The sequence below is a fragment of the Phasianus colchicus genome, chromosome 4 (genome assembly GCF_987193195.1).
Source record: "Phasianus colchicus chromosome 4, bPhaCol1.hap1.1, whole genome shotgun sequence".
NCBI classification, from domain to species: domain Eukaryota; kingdom Metazoa; phylum Chordata; class Aves; order Galliformes; family Phasianidae; genus Phasianus; species Phasianus colchicus.
Genome location: NC_143439.1, coordinates 33,118,254 through 33,138,912, shown reverse-complemented (window position 1 = coordinate 33,138,912; position 20,659 = coordinate 33,118,254). Strand labels below are relative to the sequence as shown.

Here is a 20,659-nt window from a genome sequence, read left to right as displayed (position 1 = left end):
TTCATATGGATAAGGGGAGCTGCTTCCAACACTATTTTTGTTGCTTCTTTTTTGTTTTTCTTTTCCAGAAGGAATCGAAGGTTGACTTATGTTTCAAAACTGTTTGAAAGTCTCCTTGTTACAGAAGGCCAGTGCAAAAGGTGGTTGTGGACATCCTTGGTTACTTCATAAAGGTGTGGTGGGAATTACTGGTGGTAACGCATGTGTGAGACAAGGGTGGCTCTTGAAGGAAATAGGAAGACTGTATGGCTAGTTAAGCACTAGAGAATTTGGACATTATCTAATCCAACCAATCATTCCATCCCCACCATGCCCACTAATTGCATCCCTTGGTGCCATATCTCCATGTTTCTTGAACACTTTCAGGGACAGTGACTCCCCTGGGCAGCATGTTCCAATGAATGTGTCACCACTCTTTAGGAAAAATTTATTCTCCAAATATCCAACTTGAACTTCCCCTGGCACAACTTGAGGCCTCTTGTCACTGTTACCTGGAAGAAGAGACTGACTCTTACCTTGCTCCAGTTTCCTTTCAGCAGAATGTAGAGAGTGATAAGGTCTCCCCTGAGCCTCTTCCAGACTGAACAAACCCAGTTCCCTCTGCTGCTCACTATATTTCTTGTGCTCCACACTCTTAAAAGCCTTGTTGCCCTTCTCTGGACACACTCCAGGGCCTCACTGTCTTTCTTGTAGTGAGGAACGCAAAACTGAGCATGGTACTTGAGGTGTGGCATCACCAGTGCTGAGTGCAGGGCTATGATCACTTCCTTCTTCAGGAAATGAAGATATGGGTGGGTGCCTTTGAATTTCCTGATGTACTAAATCTCCAAGCTTTGTGAAAACAAAAAGGGAAAAAAAATAAGTTAAAACCTAGTGGTTTTTTTTTTTGGGGGGGGGGGGGGAGGGGGAGGTAGGTTTTTTGGTGGGGGCTTTTTTATTTTTTGCATGGTTAAATGGTATTTTTGGAGCTCTTAAATATTGTAATGCTGAAGTAGAAAATTTTCTACTGTAATAAAACACTACAAAATTTCTTCTCTTGAAGTGCTATAAATGTCCTCATTCTGCAAACAGAAATGTTTTCCATGTTATTGGCAGTTGTCACAGTTAGAGACCCCCACCTGGAATACATGTCTGGTTCTGAAGCTCCCAGCACAAGTAGGACATGGAGTTGTTAAGTAGGTCTGGAGGAGGGCCTTGCAGATGATCAGAAGGCTGGAGCATCTCCCTTTCAAGGACAGGCTGAGGGATCTGGGGCTCTTCAGTCTGGAGAAGAGAAGGCTCAAAGAAGAGCTTATAGCAGCTATCTAGGACCTGAACAGGGCCTACAAGAAAGTTGGGGAAGGGCTTTTATAAGAGCATGTATTGACAAGACAAGGGGAAATGGTTTTAAACTAGAAGAGTAGATTCCAAGTGTAGATTTTAGGATGAAATTCTTAACTGGGAGAGTGGTGAGGCACTAGAACAGGTTGTCCAGATAGGTTCTTAATGCCCCCTACTTGGAAGCATTCAAGGCAAGACTAGATGTGGCTTTGAGCAACCTGGTCTAGATGTAGAGGGGTTGGAACTACATAATTTTAAGGGTCCCTTCCAACCCAAACTATTTTATGATTAGTGTATGGTTCTGTTAACTGGTTGTACTTAGGTTTTTGTCAGAATTTTGTAGTTTGTGTGGGAAAATTCTACCTGTTAGGTTTTTATCTCAAGTCTTGTGGCTAGTGACTGACAGCCTCTTGCTGTTACAACAGCTGCTCCACCTCTTTCCAACATCAATTAAGGGAAGTTGCATACAATTTAGGAAAACTAGTCCTGGGGCTATTGATGAGGATGTCCATTAAGATAAAGGCCATGGAGGTGAGCAGGGGAGAGGAAAATGTGCATGGTTAACATGTTTCCTAGGTTACTTTCTGATTTTTGTGTGCTTTTTTTTTTCCAAGAGGGAGGGAGGGTAAGAGTGAAATACTGATAATGCTACAAAGGTGCCACACCCTAGTGCTACAGCAAGAATTATTGAGTGTGCTGGGAAAAGAGATCACCTTTGGATCCTTTTTGCTCAATACAGTACAGTTCAACTGAGTCATGTTGACTATATGCCTGCTGATATTCCATCACAGCTCAAAGCAAAAATTATATTTGCTTAACATGTTATTACAAATCAACTGGAAGTAAGTTCAAATTATTCTGCAGTTGGCTAGCTAATACAGTGTAGTACATAACTGGTAGCTCGCTAATGTGTGTTGACTGTTTGCCATCCTTTCACCCTAGCCTCAGTTTCTTTTAGGATCACTTTGTAACAGTGTATAGGGTGAAGATGAGCAGTCTTTGAAAGATTAGCTGGCATGTTCAAATGTAGGACTCTCAAAGTTACTTGATACAGGGCTGGCTTGGCTGTTTCTTTCAAAGACCACTGGAATTTTTCATGCAGATAAATAGAAATGTGTACTTAAATGCTAGGCAAAAGCTTTTGAGTATACTTCTGATAATTTTTACCATGATCATGTCACTGTTTTAAGTGTGGCTAACAGAGGGTTTCTGCCTCCCTTCCTGGCTAGAGATGTTGGAAATTCCATTTTGCCTTTTCAAGATCATTAGGATTTGCGCTGATCTTGCTGGTGGCAGATACAATTTGAGCTAAGACATCTTTGAAGTCATACTTATAATTGGTGGCTAATTTTATTTCATGACTTATTTTCTCTAGAAGCCACATCTTGCTCATTCCTGTAGAAATGTCATGGATGACTGAGAATCTTTAACATATTCTTAAATTCCAGAGCAAAGGCTTAGGGTTGCCAAACCCTTCCCAAGGGTTTGTCTTGGGAAAGTTCTTGAATATATGGACTAAACACTGACTACAGTGAACGAGGACTGGTACATGTCAAGCCAAACCCTTGTAAGAGGCAATCACAGTTGTTGCAGAGTGTTTCTGTGGACTGTGTCAGTTTGCATGTCCTATGGACTTCTTGCATAAAAAAAATCATGTAGATTTCTAGACTCTTGTATTCTGCAAGGGCTAACACCTGTTAGATGAACTCTGGATTGAGTACTTTAAAGCTGTAACTATCTTTTAGTTTTTCTAAGAATCATCCAGTGTGAAGGGAGAAATTTTTCATTTGTTTGCAAGTCACAAATGTGTATGGCTTGAGCCTGTCTTGTAACACTTGTTCTTCCAACTTTCCTCTTCTATAATGGGTTCAAAAATACTTTTGAGGGAATTGAGCACTGACCCTGGTAAATCCTTTATTTACTTTGAGACTGTAGCTCTGTGTCTAAAATATTGCTGTTGATCAGTTGACCGTGAGACAATGGGCTGGACTGAGCCTGTGTTGCAGCCAATCTGACTTGTTCTGTGTGCATTCCTGCAGGGAAGCCAGCTGTTTGGAGAGGTACCCTATTAACAGAAGGTAAAAAAAAGTCACCCTTTGTATCTGCTGTTGTCTCTGAGATCATACTGGTTAGACTACCAAAGCTCAGAGACCATACTCTGTGGCCCAGCAATTAAAGCTGCAGCATGAGTTGAGATGAGCTTGTGTGATGTGATTTCTTTCTGTCCTGTGTCTTCAAGCTACTAGCCGCGTGCTGGAAGATTGTCTATGTAATTAGAAGCTGACTGCCTAAGGATGAGCTCTCATCCATGTGAATCAGTAAGAAACTTTCTTCTTTCTAATACCCTTATACCAGTGGGTTTTTTTCCCTGCCATGGAAGACTTGCATCTTTCAGAGTTCCACAAGTAAGTAATGCCACACAAAAGAGGACTTAATGGTTACAGAAATAGGGGTTGTAGAGGGATTTTTGGAGATCATCTAGTTCAGCCCCTCAGCTACAGCAGGTACCTTGCAGTAGGTTGCACAAGGAAGTGTCCCAGTGGGTTTTGAATATCTCTAGAGAAGGAAACTTCACAGCCTCCCTACTCCAACAGGGTAGCCTGTTTCAATGCTCAATAACCTTCAAAGCTATGATTTTTTTTCTCATATTCAGATGGGATTTGTATTCCCATTTATGCCTTATCTCCTTGTCCTGTCACTGGGCACCACTGAAAAGAGCCTGGCACCATCCATCTACCTTTTAGGTATTTATAGGCATTGATAAGATTCCCCCCTCATCCTTCTGTTCTCCAAGCCGAACAGCCCCAGGTCTCTCAGCCTCTCTTTATTTATAAAGGCAATGCTCCAGGCCTCTGTCCTCTCTGTGGCCCTCCACTGACCTCTTTCTAGAAGTCCCCTATATTTTTTGAACTGGAAAGCCCAACAGTGAACATGGAACTCGAGATGTGGTCTCACCAGAGCAGAGGGATTACTTCCCTTGACCTGCTGGCCACACTTTTTTTTTTTTTAATGCATCCCAGTACCTCACTGGCCTTCTCATGGCTGTTCCACTGCATAGCTTAGAATTTTACAACACTGCAGGAGCTGCTAATTTTTGTCAAGCCTTGTATCAGGAAAGCAGGTAAAGATTTTGATTCTGTCTAGCTCTTATCTGCATGTGCTTTTAAAGTGGACTCCAAGTGGACTATCCTGCCTTTTTTGTTAATCTCCATCCTTCCTGTTGTAAGAATAGCTTTCCATTGTTTTAATTCTTTTGGCAGCCCTCTTTCTGTCTGATCTAGGTGTAGTTCTGTAGTTCATCTGTGACAGTAGAATTTTATGTTCCAGGTGAGTCCATTGCTGTGCATAGTGTATCACTTCAACTTTCAGAAGATCATTTGTAGTACTTACTAGGTTTGCATTTTCCATTTTTGATGGTTGAATCAGTCCTGGCTTCAAGCCGTTTCTGCGTTGTCTGTGGGATGGTTAAGTATTTCTCATTTTCCAGTGAATGATCATTCAGCGTTTGTTATGAATTCTTGTTGAACCAACAAGTATTTGATCTCATGCTTCATCACACTGAATACTACTGTATTTATTTGATTTCTTAACAATTTAAATTTTGATTTGTTTTTTTTTCAGTGTCCACGTACTGTGCATGCTGGTTTTGCTTAATGATCCATGAGAGAATGTGGATTAATGACTGCAGCAACAGACCTTGCAGCAAGCCTTCAACTGTCCACTGGGTCTAGCTCTTCACCCTTGGAGTGAGCAAGTGAGAGGTGATTTATGCCCACTTGACTCAGAGCTTATGCCCCTGCATCCTTTGCAAATATCAGAGTACTGTTTCACTGAGGCCCCAAACCTTTCCTAGGCATACTCAAATGATCTTGCTGACTTATCTTTGCTCAGGTGCGATACAAGAGTTGGTTTATCACTGTCAAGCTTCTCCTCTTGTAGTGCACTGACCAGAGTCATTAGGCTCATGCCATGTGGCAGTATCTGTGCTTAGCAGATCTGATTCAGAGAGACTGAGACTCTTTCCACCTAAGTCTTTTCTCCACAAATGAGGGAGGTACCCAAACTGTTTATAGTTATGCAGACAGCCTGAGAAACTCAGCTGTCACCAGCAGTGTTTGATCCTGTCTCCCCACCCAAATGCAGTGTAAGCCTGGTTCCCTGAGCCAGCCTTTTTATGTTTTTAGCAACCCAAATCAGGGTCTGGCCTACCCAGTTTTAGCAAGCAGGAAGGGTGGAACATCCTGAGATCACTTGCCTGCTCAGCGCAAAGAGATCTTCCATGCATTTACTGCAGCTCTTTTATAGCTCAGCATTCCATGTTTGTGTTCTATTTGTGTAAATATGTGAAAGTACTGGCACCAGGGTGACACTGGTCTTTCTATTTTATAAGAAGTCCTTAAAATGCTGTGTTATGGCTAATAAAAATTCTGAAGCACAGTGACTCAAAGTTTGCAGTAAAAAATTGCTTGTTATAGAAAGATAGTCTGCCCTTTCATGGGGAGCAGTCTGTCTTACAGTGGTCAGTGTAACAAAGCACCCTGAGCATGATCTGTTTCCTGCAGGGGATGAGACTCAGGCTTACTGGAAAAGTCTTTCATAGTTGTTGGTAGTCTTCACTGCTCGGACACTTTGGTTTTCAAGAATAAGTCCTTTTTGAATATATGAGCTGTGAAATACCAGAGGTGGAACTGAGTTGTGCATGCATTTGTACGCAGCCCTGTGTTCTTACAAGTGGCAGTCTAGTGCAGCTCTCTGCAGGATGGACAAGAGTGAGAAAATGCACCATGATCTCTTTGCTCTGTATTTCCTGAAAATGGTATTTATCTAGTGGCACTGTGACATTCTCCTTGGTGTGGCAGGAAGGGTTCTGGATGCACGAGGCTGCAGGGTCTGCTGGTCTTGTATTGCATGTCCAGCAGTTCAAGTAGTGACATAATTCTATTTGTTGCTCTGAGCCCCGAATTTATCTGACATCAACTTCTGGACACTAAAACTGGGTGTGAAAATGACACTAATTTCTTATATTTTTTTTATAAGAAACTTATACTTTTCTGAATTTAAATGCTTCCTATTCATGGCAAACATAATAAATAAATGTTCCAAGTTCTGCTTTACCATATCTCTAGATTCTCATCTGCTCTATTCTCTGCCATCACCTTTACTTTCCTTTTTAAAAAACTTGAGCTGTGCTCAAGATCATGACCCCTTCATGATATTTCTTTCAATCTCTTTTTTTCATACAGACTCACAGTAACACATAGGTACTTTGTTATGATATGCATGTTCTTGATTTCATCCTTCCCAATACGAATAAGTTAATTACATTTGTCTTCTAGTAGAAAAATTATGTTAAACAGAGAACAATATATTTTTAAGTCCTGTTTTCATCACTAGAGATGAACTTGAATCCAGAAGTTATAAGGAGAGATTTTTTTCTTAATCCCTCTGCTCTCCTTTTCCACTCTTGTTACTTTGCCTTTAACAAACCTTGTGTTTTAGTCTTCCAAGCATGTGCATCATTTCATGTTCCTCAATTGCCCTCCTACAGTTATGGGCAGCAATCTTCAGCTAGTGGGCGTTAACAAAATTATGATGACTTGAATCAGCTGTAGACTGCCTGCATATCTGTTTCTAATTCTGCACTAATTTCTACCTGGACAACTCATTATGAGGATGATTGTTTCTGCTTTTCTGCTGCTAAAGATTTGCCCAAGGAGAGGCTAAACACTATAGCAATAGGCATGTATATGTCTCAATCTTATTTAAAGAAGAAAATGGGAACAGTCATGGCAAACGCGATGGGGAAAAGCTTCAACAACCCTTGTGACAATTACGATGACACATTAGTATAGCAAGATCTTGTTAATGGCTTAGTGTTTAAGACAATTCTTCAGCTTTCTGCAAGTCGGGGCAGTTCATGATAATGTGTGTTTCTCAATTAGGGAAGAGATTGACAAGGCAGAAGGAGTCTCCAACCAGAAAATTACTTCATGATAATGCAGAAGAATTTTTTTTTTTAAATGGCTTAAGTGAGAGATTGAGTAAATGCAGCTTGACTCAGTCCTAGGTGAATCTATACAATTTGTTTTTAAAAGAGCAGGAAGTAAAACTAGATTTGGGGAAAATAAAAGGTTGAGTCACCAGTCTTAAAATAAATAAATAAAAATTTATGTGCCTTTGTCTTTGGATCTCTCCCCCATTTGCTTTTAATATGTGTGAGTTGAGTTTTGTTGGTAGCACAGCAATTTACAGGTAATACTGAGGATTTCTAAAAACCCATTGGTTCAGTTTGCTTGTTCAGTAATCTCTGCTGTAAGCAATCTGCAGCTTGTACACAAGCTATTTAGGCTGTTCATGTTGAACAGGGCATATCCAGTGGCTTGTGCTGATACCACTGTAGCAGAGTGGCCTAATCCTGCTAGTATTATTACTGACCAATCAAAAAACTGCTAAGAGGAGTTATATCTAATGAACACCTTTCAAAAGGTTGATACAGGATTTAGCTTTGGTCATAGCTTTCTTCTTGTCTCCTCTGTGCAAAGAATGAAATTGAAGTTGTGGGATGTTTGGTTTTTTTGAGTTATGGTAAGGATACCAGAGCACTTATGAAACAGGCAGAGTACTGAGACCTTTCTGGGAAACTTGGCTCTGTGTGAATCATATAGAAAAGAATCACATAGAAAACTTTGGTGCTTATGGAAGCTATCTCTACATGAGGGCTGAAGCTGTGAACCATTCTGGGAGTCAGCTGCATATTTACCCCTTCAAGAATTTTAATCCTCAGTAGCAGAATTAGGTTTAAGTAATACATATGTTTTACTGTTGTAGAGTCTCTGTTTAGAGACTTTTTAAGAAAAAAAATCTAGCTTTTTGTAATGTTTCTTCCACCTTCTGTTCTCAGAGTTACTGTGGTTGAGCATTACTTTGATTCTCATGTTCAGAGTTTGCCTTTTTTGGAGACCTGACATGAGCAAGATGATCTGATTTGAATGATCTGTGGCTGGGTGAGGCTAGAGAAAGCTGTAGTGTTGGACCTTGACTTCTTGAAGAGGGAACTGGGATCCAAATCAAAGTAGTGGAATCTTTGTAAATGCAGATATCTTCTCAGGAATTTTCTGTCCTATTATGAATTTATGATTGTTGTGAATGAAGTGGTCCGTGTCTTCTTGGCAGGTGATTATTACCTCACTTATTTCTTTTTTTCCATACTACTTATGAATACAATGAGTAGAAGAGATTCCAATGAGATGTGACTTGGCTTCACTAAAAATCATTATCGTTTTCCTCTCTTTCCTCTATTTTAATTTGTTTTTCTATCTTTAGCCTTTGTATCTCGTGGCAGCTCAGGCCTTTTAAGAAGCCCTTTGTAAGACATCTTGTTTAAGTCAGATTTGCCTTATTCACTGGCTTGCTCAGGAATTGATGTAGGTTTTCAAAGCAGAACTTGGATTCACAAAATCTATTATGGTTCTACCCCATATAACATATTGATGGGAATACTTGTTATTTTTATTACTTAGTTGCTTGTGCTAATTTAGCTCTTTTTGTGGATCTTAACTAAACTGTCAGAAGTGTTTGGGTTTTTTTGTGGATTTTTTTTTCCAATTTTCCCCAGTCATCTGGCAGTAAAGTGGTATTGGGTGAGAGGCTGCGTACCATCAGCAAGTCTAGTTTTTTCATCCTTTAACAGATTGAATGTTGTCTGTTCTCAAGGGCTATCTTCTTGCTGTTAGCTTTTCACTCCACTCTCTTCTAGTGATAATTTGTTTCTAAGACAAATCATCTAGTTGGTTCTGACATGCCTCTCCCTGGCTGTATTTATGCAATTTATGTGCCTAAATGTATAACCGTTTCCATTTATCACCTGTTCTGGGATATGCTTTTTTTGTTCCCCAGTATTAGTTTTGTTTTTTCCTTATGTGTATCTTTGAGATTTCTGAAGGCTTTTTTATTTGACAAGCAGGATGTGTTTATTCTAACATGATGTCTTCAAATAGTCTGTATGTCTCCAGAGAACATGCAGATTCTCCCTTTAGGTGCATTGATTTTTCTGTATGTATATGGTTGCTATCTTTAAAATTGAACATGGCAGTAGCTGGTCTTCTGGCTTTGGTCTCCCTGTAGAAGTGTTGACTTAGATGCTGATACTGTTCAGGTACAGGGTAGAAATATTACAAAGCAACTCTTGATTCAGACCTGACTGGTACATAAAATTGCTTCCCATCTTGTGAGTTTCCTCACAGCATGCAGAAATCTAGTATTACCTGACTGCTCAGAGTAAGGATTTCAGATTTTATTTGAAAGTAATTGAAATAATTGTTCCCTGGCATTTTCCTTGTCTTCTCGTTACCACATTTCCTTTAGGCCACCTATGTAACTGTGTTTATGTCCTTGTTTAAGGTAAAGTATTCAGGGCCTGTGATACCACTGTTTTCTCAGATAATTCTGTTAAACATGGGAAGCATTGCTTTGGCTTTCTGTCTCTGCATCCTCTTCACAATGGACTTTTTTTTTTAACTTCTTTTTTTTTTGTCAACATGATGTATTTTTTACTTGAGGATGCAGCGTCTACCATAGCATTCAGAACAATGTATCCTCTGTGCATCAAAATGCTTTCTGCTAGTCAATTTGTAATGCTTGTATGCTATTCCTGTTAGGATGTACAGGTGTTGTTTTCCTAATCATCCTTTGCTAGGCTCCATCTATCCCCTAAGCTTCCCCAGTCCCTGATGATTCTGCACCTCTCTTTCTTTTTCTGTTGCTTTAGCCATGCACTGAGACTGCTTTCCTACTGGCTGTTAGGGGCATTCTGGTCTTTGGCTTCCCACTTGGCATCCTACATTCTGCGTGCAGACTCTCTCTCCTTCCTTTACTTGTAGTAGTACCTATGCAGATCACAATCTCAGCTAATTCCTCAGCATTTCCCAGTTTGTCAAGGCTTCTCTTCGCACCAACAGGCACAATCTCTCTGCAGTCATGCACTAAACCTGTTAGGTACTTGGTGATGGTGGCTATTTATCTGAGTTGGAAGGGACACTTAAAGGTGTCATAATCCAACTCCCCTCTATTGAACAGGGACATCTGCAACTAGGTTGCATAGAGCCCTTCCAGCCTGACCTTGAATGTCTTTAGGAATGGGGCATTCACCACCTCTCTGAACAATCTGTCCCAGTGCCTTACCACCCTTACTGTAAAAAAAAAAAAAAAAAAAAAAAAAAAAAAACCTTCTTCCTTGTATCAAATCTAAATCTCCCCTCCTTTAGTTTGAAACTATTTCCTTTTGTCCTGCCATAGCAGACTCTGCCAAAGAATTTGTTTCCTTCCTACTTATAGCCTCCCTTTAGATACTAGAAGGCTACTATCGGATCTCCCCAAAACCTTCTCTTCTCCAGGTTGAACAGCCCCAATTTTCTCTGCCTGTCCTCAAAGGGTATATTCTATCTATTAAGTCACTTTTGTGGCCTTCTTCTGGACATGCTGTAACAGGTGGACATCCCTCCTGTACTGAGGACTTCACAAGACTTTACTGTCCTTTTATTCTGGCTGGAGTTTCTGCTGCAAAGAAGTATGGTCTATACAAGAGTGTACAGGAGATAGGGGGCCATTAGTCAGGGTTACTACATCCTTTACCAGTTTTGGTTCCTTCTTGACATTAAACTAGACCTGAAAAAAGCTTTTCCAATGGGTTGTTTTGCCTGCAGGTGAGAGTGTTCAGAGATCGCTGTGACACCTCCATGTCATGCATTCTTCCATCTGTGCCATAATAGCCATCAGAAGGAGCTCTGTCTCTGAGTACTTGGGAGTGCCAGAAATATTCACACCACCTGGGTCAGGTAATCATATGACATTTGATTCTTTACCCTCAGAAATTCTCACCCTCTAGCTAGGCTTTTGTCTACACTTCTCTTGCATATCTAGACTGACTCAATAAAAGTTTGCCAGTATGGAATGGAAATGCAGCTTGCAGTTAAAGTATTGAGAAACAATAACATGATGTATTATTAGTAACTGTACTTATTGAATTTCATAATAAATTAGATTCAGTCAGGGTATCTTCATAAATTATGAGAAGCTAAAGCCTGTTGTTAGACTTTGTTTCGTACAAAAGAAGCTGACCTTCCTAAGAAGGCAGTACTGCAGTTATTTGCCTATGGACTTGGTGTAAGGTGGAAGCGAAAGCTCCAGCCATGTAAGAAGTACTTGGAGCAGCATGTTTCTTAGCTGGTGATTCCTGAGTTAGAGGAGTCAAATGAAGGCCATTCAGGAGTAGGGAAAGAATCCTTAGATGTTACAAAATCTATTGCAGCGAAGCAAAGAAAGTATCTGCCACATACATAAACCTCTTAGCCTGATGTTCTGTCCTCTAAATTGGCTTTCTGGAACAAATCTGTGTATAAGGTTGTGTAGGCATATATGTTTTTGAGTAAATTTAGTAAAGTTAAAATTGAGTGCAGATTGAGAAATGCTACCTTAGGTTAGTTTGTGCTTGTGATAATTGACTTCCCAATTAATTTGCCATTATAGCACAAGTAGAAATGCCTATGTAGACACAAATACCACATGTAACCTAGAAGATTTTTTCCAGGATGGACATGTCTGTGGCTAGGAGGTCTCAATCAAAATCAGCATCTAAGAAGCTAGGGAAGAATCACAGACTTGTCCTCATAATAACAACTACACACAAGTTCTTATCTGGCTAAACAGTACCTTTCAAGGCAGCTGGGGCAAATGCAACTGAGACTTCATCGGTACTCATCAGCTCTTTATCCGACTTCAGATTAAACACTGTCTCTCTAACACAAGCAATTTTTTCATACTGGTTCTGACTATAATTTCTGTTTTTGGTGTGTTTTTTTTAATTATACCAAAAAAGGGAATAAGCTTTGTATCCTCACAAAATTTTCATGTCTCTTCTGATTTGGGGTGTTGCAGGGCGTGTAGTTAATGCTCTGAAAAGGCTTTGGGATTCCTGGATGAAAGGTGTGATGAAAGAAGTGTACTGTTATTGTTTTAGGGGAGGAATCATGCTACGGGGTAAGCCTCTGTCACTGAGACTTGCTGGACTCGTTTGTTCTGACTTGCCTATGACTCCTTTCTTTCCTAATTCAAGCGATAAAGCCTCAAGTCTATGCTGAGATGCTGCACAGTGTGTTCTGGAGTTCAGGACGGTACATCTCTCAGACAAAAGACCCTCTTCCTGACCTCTCATTGGTACTCAAAGGTGAGTGCTACAGCCATCTAACTTGCTACTTGGTGGTTTGTGCAGCATGGCTTTATAGCATATGGATTTTTGGGGCAATTTCTGGGCTTTGACCAAGGTGGGGGTTGGAGAATGAATGGCTCTAGTTCTGAGCTAATGTCTGATTTGGGCTGCCTTCTATGCATCAGTAATCCTTATACTTCCCCCTTTCTCCTCACCCAAAAAGCATTTGTTTTCCAAGAACTCCTTCGCTCCTCTACAATGTGGTACTGTGATAAGGCAAGGTGGTCCATGGCCACAGGGGGCTGTGGGGGCAAGTGAGAATTCTCTCACTACACTCTAACTCTGATCTACACTTATTGCTGCTGCAGTTAATGTGTTGAAGTCACAATTGCTGGCAGCATGGTATGAGATGGTAAGTAGGTTGAAGTCGTAAAAGTAGCTTCTTGTGTTTCTGTTTACTTTAGTGGACTTTTTTGCAGTCAGTGAAGTGTTAATATGTGCAGAATCCTCTTGGAAGTGTACCAAATCTTGTACCACACTTTTTCACCACCCCATCTTGGAATGAAAGTCGAGCAGAAAAAAAATATGGATACTATAACTACTTGTCTAGTATTTCACTACCGAAGAAATGTGAAAAGGGGAGGAATGGCAGACAGAGTTCTTTCAAAAGCTGAAAACCGGAGGCCTACTGCTATATTCTGAAACTGATGAACTAATAGAATAAGGTAGTAGCCTATGGCCAAAGTATAAAATGATGTAGAAGTTGTAGAACCATATTGTAAACTGATTGTGTAGCCAAGTACTTAGTTTCCCTTACACTATAGTGACCTCTTATACCTTCATGCAAGCTGTAAAGTCCTTAAGGATGTACCTTCTTAATTCTCCTAAAACTTGTTACAGAATAGGGGAGTATTTCCCAAGATGTTGGCTGTGACAGTCAATTACAGAAAAATGTGTTATTAATGAAGTTCATTTCAGTTAGCCTTGTAATCCGTAGTCCCACGGATTGCTGTACAAGTATGGTAGGCAGGCTCTATCCCAACAATTGAAGAACTTACAATCTCCTAAAAGCTATGCACAAAATGGATGAGAGAAAGAAACAACAGAAATGTTTTGTGCTGATTGCAAAGTTGATTGAATAATCGGGGAAGACTGTATGAGCAGCATTTTTTGTTGTCTTAGATTTTTTTGCCAGAGGCTAACTGCTGCTCTTGAATCTTGCTGCAAGGACAAGCTGTTGTCTTTGCCTAGCTGTAAAGAGTTCCTGAGAAGCAACAAGACCTTAGCAGAGTTGTGCTGTTAAGGGGAGAAATAGAAGAAAAGCACTAGATTGATGTGATTGCTTATGGCAGAGGTGGGAGTAGAATTAGTATTGTTAGCGTGGCCATGTGCTTGTGCTACTGGTCTCCTGGGGTTAACCAGACATACTCCAATTGCTGCTGTTCTCAATCATCCTGCCAGAGAAGATTGCTTCAGGGATATAGTTTAATGTTGCACTTACTGAGCCAGCAGCTAAGTTTGTTCAGTTGTCTTTTGAAACGCCCCCATTTCTATGAAGACTTATTGGAGTGGTTGTGGGACTGTGCCTGAATCCTAGAATGAAAAACTGGGCGTGACTTAAGTATGAAGAGACCCTCATCAGCATGTTTGCAGACCACATTCTTTTCTGAGAGTACTCCAATATCATTGAGCAGGGATTGAACTAAACATGTTACAGGAAGACAATAGCAGATCGGATGGCATCTATTCTATGCCAAACTTGGCAGAACATTTTGAATAAATAGATGTTGCTTAAAAAAATTAAAAATATTGGACCCATTTGAAAGCAAATATAGGTAAGAAGTGCTATGAAGGCTTAGGTTAAGAGTTGAGGAAAAAATCAAGGGCAGATTCCTAAAACATAGTAAGGCAACCTTCCCTGTTTACCCAGTACTTAGACCCTTTTCCAAGGACATACATGGCAGTTTGACTTCCTTTCTTTGTCTGAACTGTTTTCCATTTAACAATGATCAGTTTTTTGAAATTGATGTCATTAAGGCTTTCGGTAAAACATAGTAGTTCAACAAGAAGAGATGGCAACTTGAAGTCCTATCCATTCTCTCATTTACTTTGCAAGGAAGATCAGACTTGTACTCCAGTAAAATTTCAGTACAAGTGTTTTATGATGTGTCAGTAACTATTAATGTAGCTTTTTCTTGCTACATTTCACTTATTTTTAAAATATCCTATATTAAAGCTTGTTATATACGTACAAACACCTGTGTTTATATAGAACTAAGTTATTTCTGAAGTTCATTTGGATGGCTTTTTTTCCATATGTAATAACTTTTTAGCCATCAAAATGCTTTCTTTGGTGCAGAACAAAGATGTGTAAAGTGTGAGAATAATAGTTCACATTTCCAGACCTAAATGAACCATGACAAGAGCTTGTCAGATGCTACAGTCACTGGATTATTGTGGTCTTCTTGGAAATGAAGTGGTTTTTAAATGAACACTGACTGCTAGAGGAGGTCTGGTGTTTGTTCATAGTCTCACTAAGAGTTTTGATCTGAAATTTTCTACTGTATAGTACAGACCAAAAGCCTCCTGATATAGACTGTGAAGAGGTAATTTTCAGAGCAGGGAGGACTCAGTCTTCCAAGTGGAGATCTCTTAAGGATTTCTTTTGGGGAATTAAGGTTATTTTCATGCTCTCACTAAAGTGGCTGCTGTGCTGGAGAACAAGTATATTGGTGTTTCCTAAATTCTCTTGAATTTCTCTCCTGAGAAGGAAATGGCAGGTTGCTGTAGTTTGGACAGTAAAATAATAACATACATCAATATATATTTTTATTATTATAAGGATAAGATGCACCTGTAAGTGAAGGTGATCAGATCATCTTTGCCTCTGCATTCTTCAGCACCACAGAAGAGTCACTGTTTCTTTAGCCATGGGTGTGTAGTAGGGTGGAGCAGAGTTTTCTTGGTGACTGAAGCATAGAGAAGATCATGCAGAATTTTGATCCCTGAACATAGGGGTCCACCTGCCACTGAATTATTTAACTGTAGTGACAGCAATCTAAGGCACAGGAATCCCTGCCAGGTGGTTATTCTTGTAAAGCATGAGAATCCTGCACTTCATGATATAATAGCAAAAAGGCTCGAGGAGTGAAGGAGCTAGTTGGTGATGTAATACATGATTACTGACTGAATGTGCGGAGTGGACGTAATCTGAACAAGAACTGGCTCTTCCTAACATCATAGTCAGCCTTGGCATGTGCTGCTCCAGTGCAAGCAGTACATACTTAGTGCTGCCTGTACTCAAGCTTTTCTTCAAAGACTATAGCTGCTTTTGGGTCAAATAAGTCTTTCCTCTGCTGTCTGATTCCTGGAATGGGTGGCTAAAGATTAAGTATTTTTTATAAAGCTCTAAACAGAGAGCTTTTTCTTCCCAGTGCCTTTGCACAGCTGGTGACTAGCAGGTCTGCTGCTGGAGTGAACAGAACTGATAGATGCTGCTTACTTATCTAGGTCCTGCACTTGAGCAGCACAGCTGAAGGATGTATACTGGCAGCTGTAAACATGAGGAGGTGGTGGGAAAACTCACAAGTGATTTTTCTTGTCCCAGTTCTTTCTTTAGCAAGGTGGAGATGAGGGCATCCTTCTAAAGAGAGGAAACTGGGATTTGGGAAGGTGTTTCTGCTTTAGTTTGTATGTAACAAACAAAGTAACAACCTATATGAATATAGAAATATATTAAGTGCTTCCTTTAAATTATTTTCTTAGGACTGAATACTATGTGCCTCTGCAACTCAGAGATTCCATGGAAAGCAATCTTGACTAGCTCAGACTTTGAGGCAGCTCTCACGTGCTGTACAATCTGCTTTGCACAGACCTTCCTACAGAAACTAAGTCTGTCTAGTGAAAAGAAAGGTAGATTTGCAGAAAACTTTTGCAACAAAACTTAGCAGTGAACACCACCTGTTTGAGAGCATAAAAATTTTTCTGCTTCCCTTCTTAAGAAACACTCTGGGATATGTACCAACACTCTCTAGCTAAAACCAAACTTTTGGGTGAGGAGATTACTGTGTGAGTTGTTTTCAGCTACCCCTGCTCTTGCTGAACACCTCTGTGTGTAGACATCTCAGCTTCTTTTGTGGCTCTACCTTTTTTTTTCTTTTCCCACCTTGCCTTCCTCATAGCTTTGCTCAACTTTCTCATCCTTAAGGCGGAACGTAGAACTCCATTCACACTCCCCTGACTTCACTATTCTTTGCTGTCATAGGTTTGTGTGTTGTGCCTTTTCCTTCACTGCTGATCTGTTCTCTGAGCGCACATCTTAAGCTACTGGCAGGTTTTGCTGTTATCCTGTTCTGCTGGCTCATTTTCGCTTTCACTGTGCTGCCTTGTTACCCCATGGTGAGAAAACGTGAACCTTCCATCTCTCTGCCTGTCTGCTCATTACTGCTCCTTTCTTTTCGGGTGTTATTCAGAAATGACTATGCCAAACGCCTGAAAAGGGGGACTATAACATCAAGTGTGTCTGACCCACAGCAAATGCAAACCCGGTTTAGTGGTAATAAAACAGTATGGTGACTAGTCAGCTAAGTGCCTCCTCAGAGCTTGCTATTGCTGTGTTTCACTTCAGTCATTTTGAGGAATTATTTCACATGTTCTTCTAACAACTTGTACTAATGCCAACCACAATGTAGAGACTCAATGCATGGCTTGACAACAAGTACATAGCACACTGTAGAATTACTAGGGTTCTGAAATAATTGCAGTTAAGGCTTTGCATCATTATACAGCAACATGTGCAAAGATGCAGTTTTCCTAGTGTTCTCTTGCCTAGTGCAGCACAAGAGGAAATAAATGGAAGAAAAAGGCTCATTCTTCCTTTATCCACATGTGAGTCGGGTTCCCAACCTTTTCACAGGTCTCTTGTTGACTTTTAGTGCGTCACTAAGACTGGGTCTTGTTGCCATGTGTTGACACGTTAGTAGATATTTCTCTCTTTTCTGTCAGATTGTCTAGCAGGAGCCACAACACTGTCTCTTGCAATGTATGCATGCTTTTGGTGAGAAGAAACCCAAACCTGGTAGGAGACCAATACATGTTACTACTCATAGCAGAGGAAAATAACTAAAAACTGTTTTATGGCATCTCTTATATTTCAGAGTGCAGAAGTTATCACATCAGTCTGGAATTATTACAGTCAAGTTCAGTTTAAGCACCTGTCTGGACAGCCAACTGCACTTGAAATCTGTGTAATATTTCTTGATGGGAAATAGGTATCTCTAGAGACTGTACTATACTTGAGGCTTTTCTCAGATGTGGATTAGAGGTAATGAAGGCAAGTTGGAACACAGGAAATTCTTACTAAATATAAGGAAAAAAGCTTTTGCTGTGGGGAGGGTGATCACAGGCTGAAAGAGGATCCTGAGAGGCTATGGGATCTCTGTCCTTGGAGATACTAAAAACCTGATAAAGCTTGGAGAAACCTGCTCTAACGGGAGTTTGTTTGAGAAGTTCAGACCCCTAGCATTCAGGAGCCTTTTCAACCTACTTGCTTTTGTGAGTCTGTCAGTGAGCTGAGTTAAATTGGGCCAGGTACAGTTTTGCTCAAGGTGTGCTATTGTGTTACTAACAGAGTTGAATTTTTACATATTTTCTTTTCCAATGCAGATATTGCCTGAGATGGACTCAGGAGGGAGGAATGTGAAGCCATGGAAGATAGCTGTCATCGTTGTGTCAGTGATAACCGGTCTGGCCATCATCATTGGCTTGATTTCTTATTTTTTGTGCCATTGTAAGTGCATTGTTTTGTTGTCTTGAGTATCTACTGTGTTTTGCTTGCTGTTGTAGTCCTGCCCAGTAATTTAATTATGAAATCCACTGCAGGTTTATAATCTGCATGAGAATTTATTAGATCCTGTTAAAGTCCTGTATTGACTGGAAATTCTTCAAGAATACTTAAAATGTCACTTACTTGAATGAGGATTTAAAGTTTGTCCATTCTTCAGTTTGTCTTGCCCTGCTACCTCTACTGTTATCCATGGTTAGGCAATAACTGTGTTGTGTGGAAGCCCAGAAGTATGTCTTAACACTCAGGTAATGTATGCATAGTAATTTTGGTCCTGAACAAGGTTTTTGCAGAAAAAATCTGGTACACTATTACAAAAATAGAGAGGTTTGGGTCTTCTGGAGTCCTGATTGCCAAGGACTCTGTTTTAGTAGTAATTGAGTGATGCCACTCTGTTCCTAGTCTACTGCTGGGAGGTGAGGGGTTTTGAAATTAATTCCTGCCATGAGAGAACTAGCTGTATTGCTGTCTTTGCTCACCAAGATTCAGTGAGGCCATGGATAATCAGAGGATGTTAGACAATAGAGTGGCAAAGCTGTAGCTTATTTTTGCAAATAGCTTTTTGCTAATTCTGTATTGTAAGTGCCATCAGCCTTCCCCTGAGAGACAGATTTTAAACTTAACCCAGCTGCTGAATGAATGTGAACAGCTCTGGGAAGGCCACCTGCCTCTGAGGGGCAGGAATGTGCCAGAAGGAATCTAGTCTGGTCCTCAGAAAAGATTTGTAGTGAATGTAATTCAGAGCTGCTTGGGATGGTTGGAAGGGTGGAAGTAAGTCCTTAGCTGTGTGGTGTGGCAAGATGTCTCAGATTCCCCTTGTCTCACTGTACTGTCCAGAGCTTGGCCACAGCTGATAATGTTGCAACCAGAGCCTGGGAATCTTGTGCCATGCCCTGCACAGAAACTATGCATGTCTGATTTGTACTGAAGGAATGAAGCAACTTGTCCTCTTCCTCTCTTATGTAGATCAGGACCGATATTACAATGCAACTTTCCTTATCACCAATGTCCCATATGACCTTCAGTATGGAAGGCAAACGACAGAGGAGTTCAGATACCTGAGCCAAGAGATTGAAACTATGGTAAACTAAGTTGTTTCTCTGTCTCTATCTGGTCTATGGTGAAGAGTCCTATGATTGTGTGGTTGGAAATAAGAGTCAGGGGTGATTGTGCTTCATGCTCATGTATCTAGATTAAATAGACTATATTAGGCTATTCCAAGGGCAAAAGGTAGGAGAAAGTAAGTGCTGTCTCTTCTCTGGCTCTGCCATTCATCTGTGCTTAGTGGTTTAGACTACTCAGTTTGCTACTGCCAACAGAGAAACTGTCAATGACAAGGTTAAATTTTAAATGCTTGGGAAACAGGGGAGATTGCTGGGGTGGAAGAACTCTGTTGAAAGTCTGTCATGCATATGGCTCTCAGCATCATGATGTCTGCATGCCTTGCAATTTTTCTATGGTACCTATCTTTCCAAATCTTGTAGAGGTAGCTTGGTGGTGGTTTTGCTGCTTAGGGTGGATGGGAAAAACAGCACAATATGATCAAGGCTGAGCTTATTGGTATAAAATGTTTAGTTCTCTTAGAAATAAGCTTAGGGGTTTTGCCACAGTTGCACAGGACTTGCACAGAGAGCAGTGAATGATCCTGTACACCCTTACACCAAGTCAAGGAGGACTTTGAAGCAGTCATGGACATAATCAGTGCAGGAATAGCACTGATTGGTGGAGGATGTTCTTTGCTGGCTGGTGATGTGGATTGTACCCAGCAATTTCAGTGCTATTACTTATTGTACTTAGAGATCTGGGCACTAAAATTGCAGGTAACCCCTATTAAATAAGGACTATACTGTGGAAATCAGTAACTAAAAGCTCAACTGTCCAGCAGAGGAAGAGTTTCAACTCTGTGATGCAATGTTCCAGTTGAGCCTATATAGGATATAGAACTAGAGCTGTAAGAGGTTGTTTGCCCTGCACATGCATACTGGCAGCTGTACTGTTGCTTAGCATAGCTTTCTTTTCCTTTCAGCAGAGACACCAGAAAACTAGGGTGGTACAGAAAAGAGACAAAAATTACTTCTAGGGTGCACAAAGTATAGTAAGAAAGGCATATACGGACAAAATAGCAAAAGAAGTCCTGGTAACTTATTTAAAGCAGAAAGTTGGGACGGCATGTCTTTCTGGGAGCTGTTATGTGATTTGGCTCAGGACAAATTCACCCTAGATTGTAGAATCATAGCCTCAGACAGTTCATCCCCATTGCTTCTTGTCCTGCCACTGGACATTACTGAAAAGAA

General features: G+C 40.5%; 1 protein-coding gene across 12 annotated transcripts in view; it reads left to right on the top strand.

Moving 5' to 3' along the window:
* The window catches only part of TMPRSS11E (transmembrane serine protease 11E), a 45,348-nt gene that overhangs the window by 14,685 nt on the left and 10,004 nt on the right, over positions 1 to 20,659 (top strand). For 9 of the 12 annotated variants that reach the window (XM_090139149.1, XM_090139146.1, XM_090139143.1 and 6 more), the window contains 4 exons: positions 4,942 to 5,081; positions 12,431 to 12,541; positions 18,188 to 18,311; positions 19,332 to 19,447. In XM_090139149.1, the coding sequence (XP_089995275.1) occupies positions 12,449 to 12,541; positions 18,188 to 18,311; positions 19,332 to 19,447 (333 nt within the window). In that variant the 5' untranslated portion in view covers positions 4,942 to 5,081; positions 12,431 to 12,448. Of the gene's footprint in view, positions 1 to 3,298; positions 3,399 to 3,559; positions 3,639 to 4,941; positions 5,082 to 11,061; positions 11,154 to 12,430; positions 12,542 to 18,187; positions 18,312 to 19,331; positions 19,448 to 20,659 lie in introns of those variants that run through there. The other 3 variants (XM_090139148.1, XM_090139140.1, XM_090139147.1) reach the window with 3 other exon arrangements.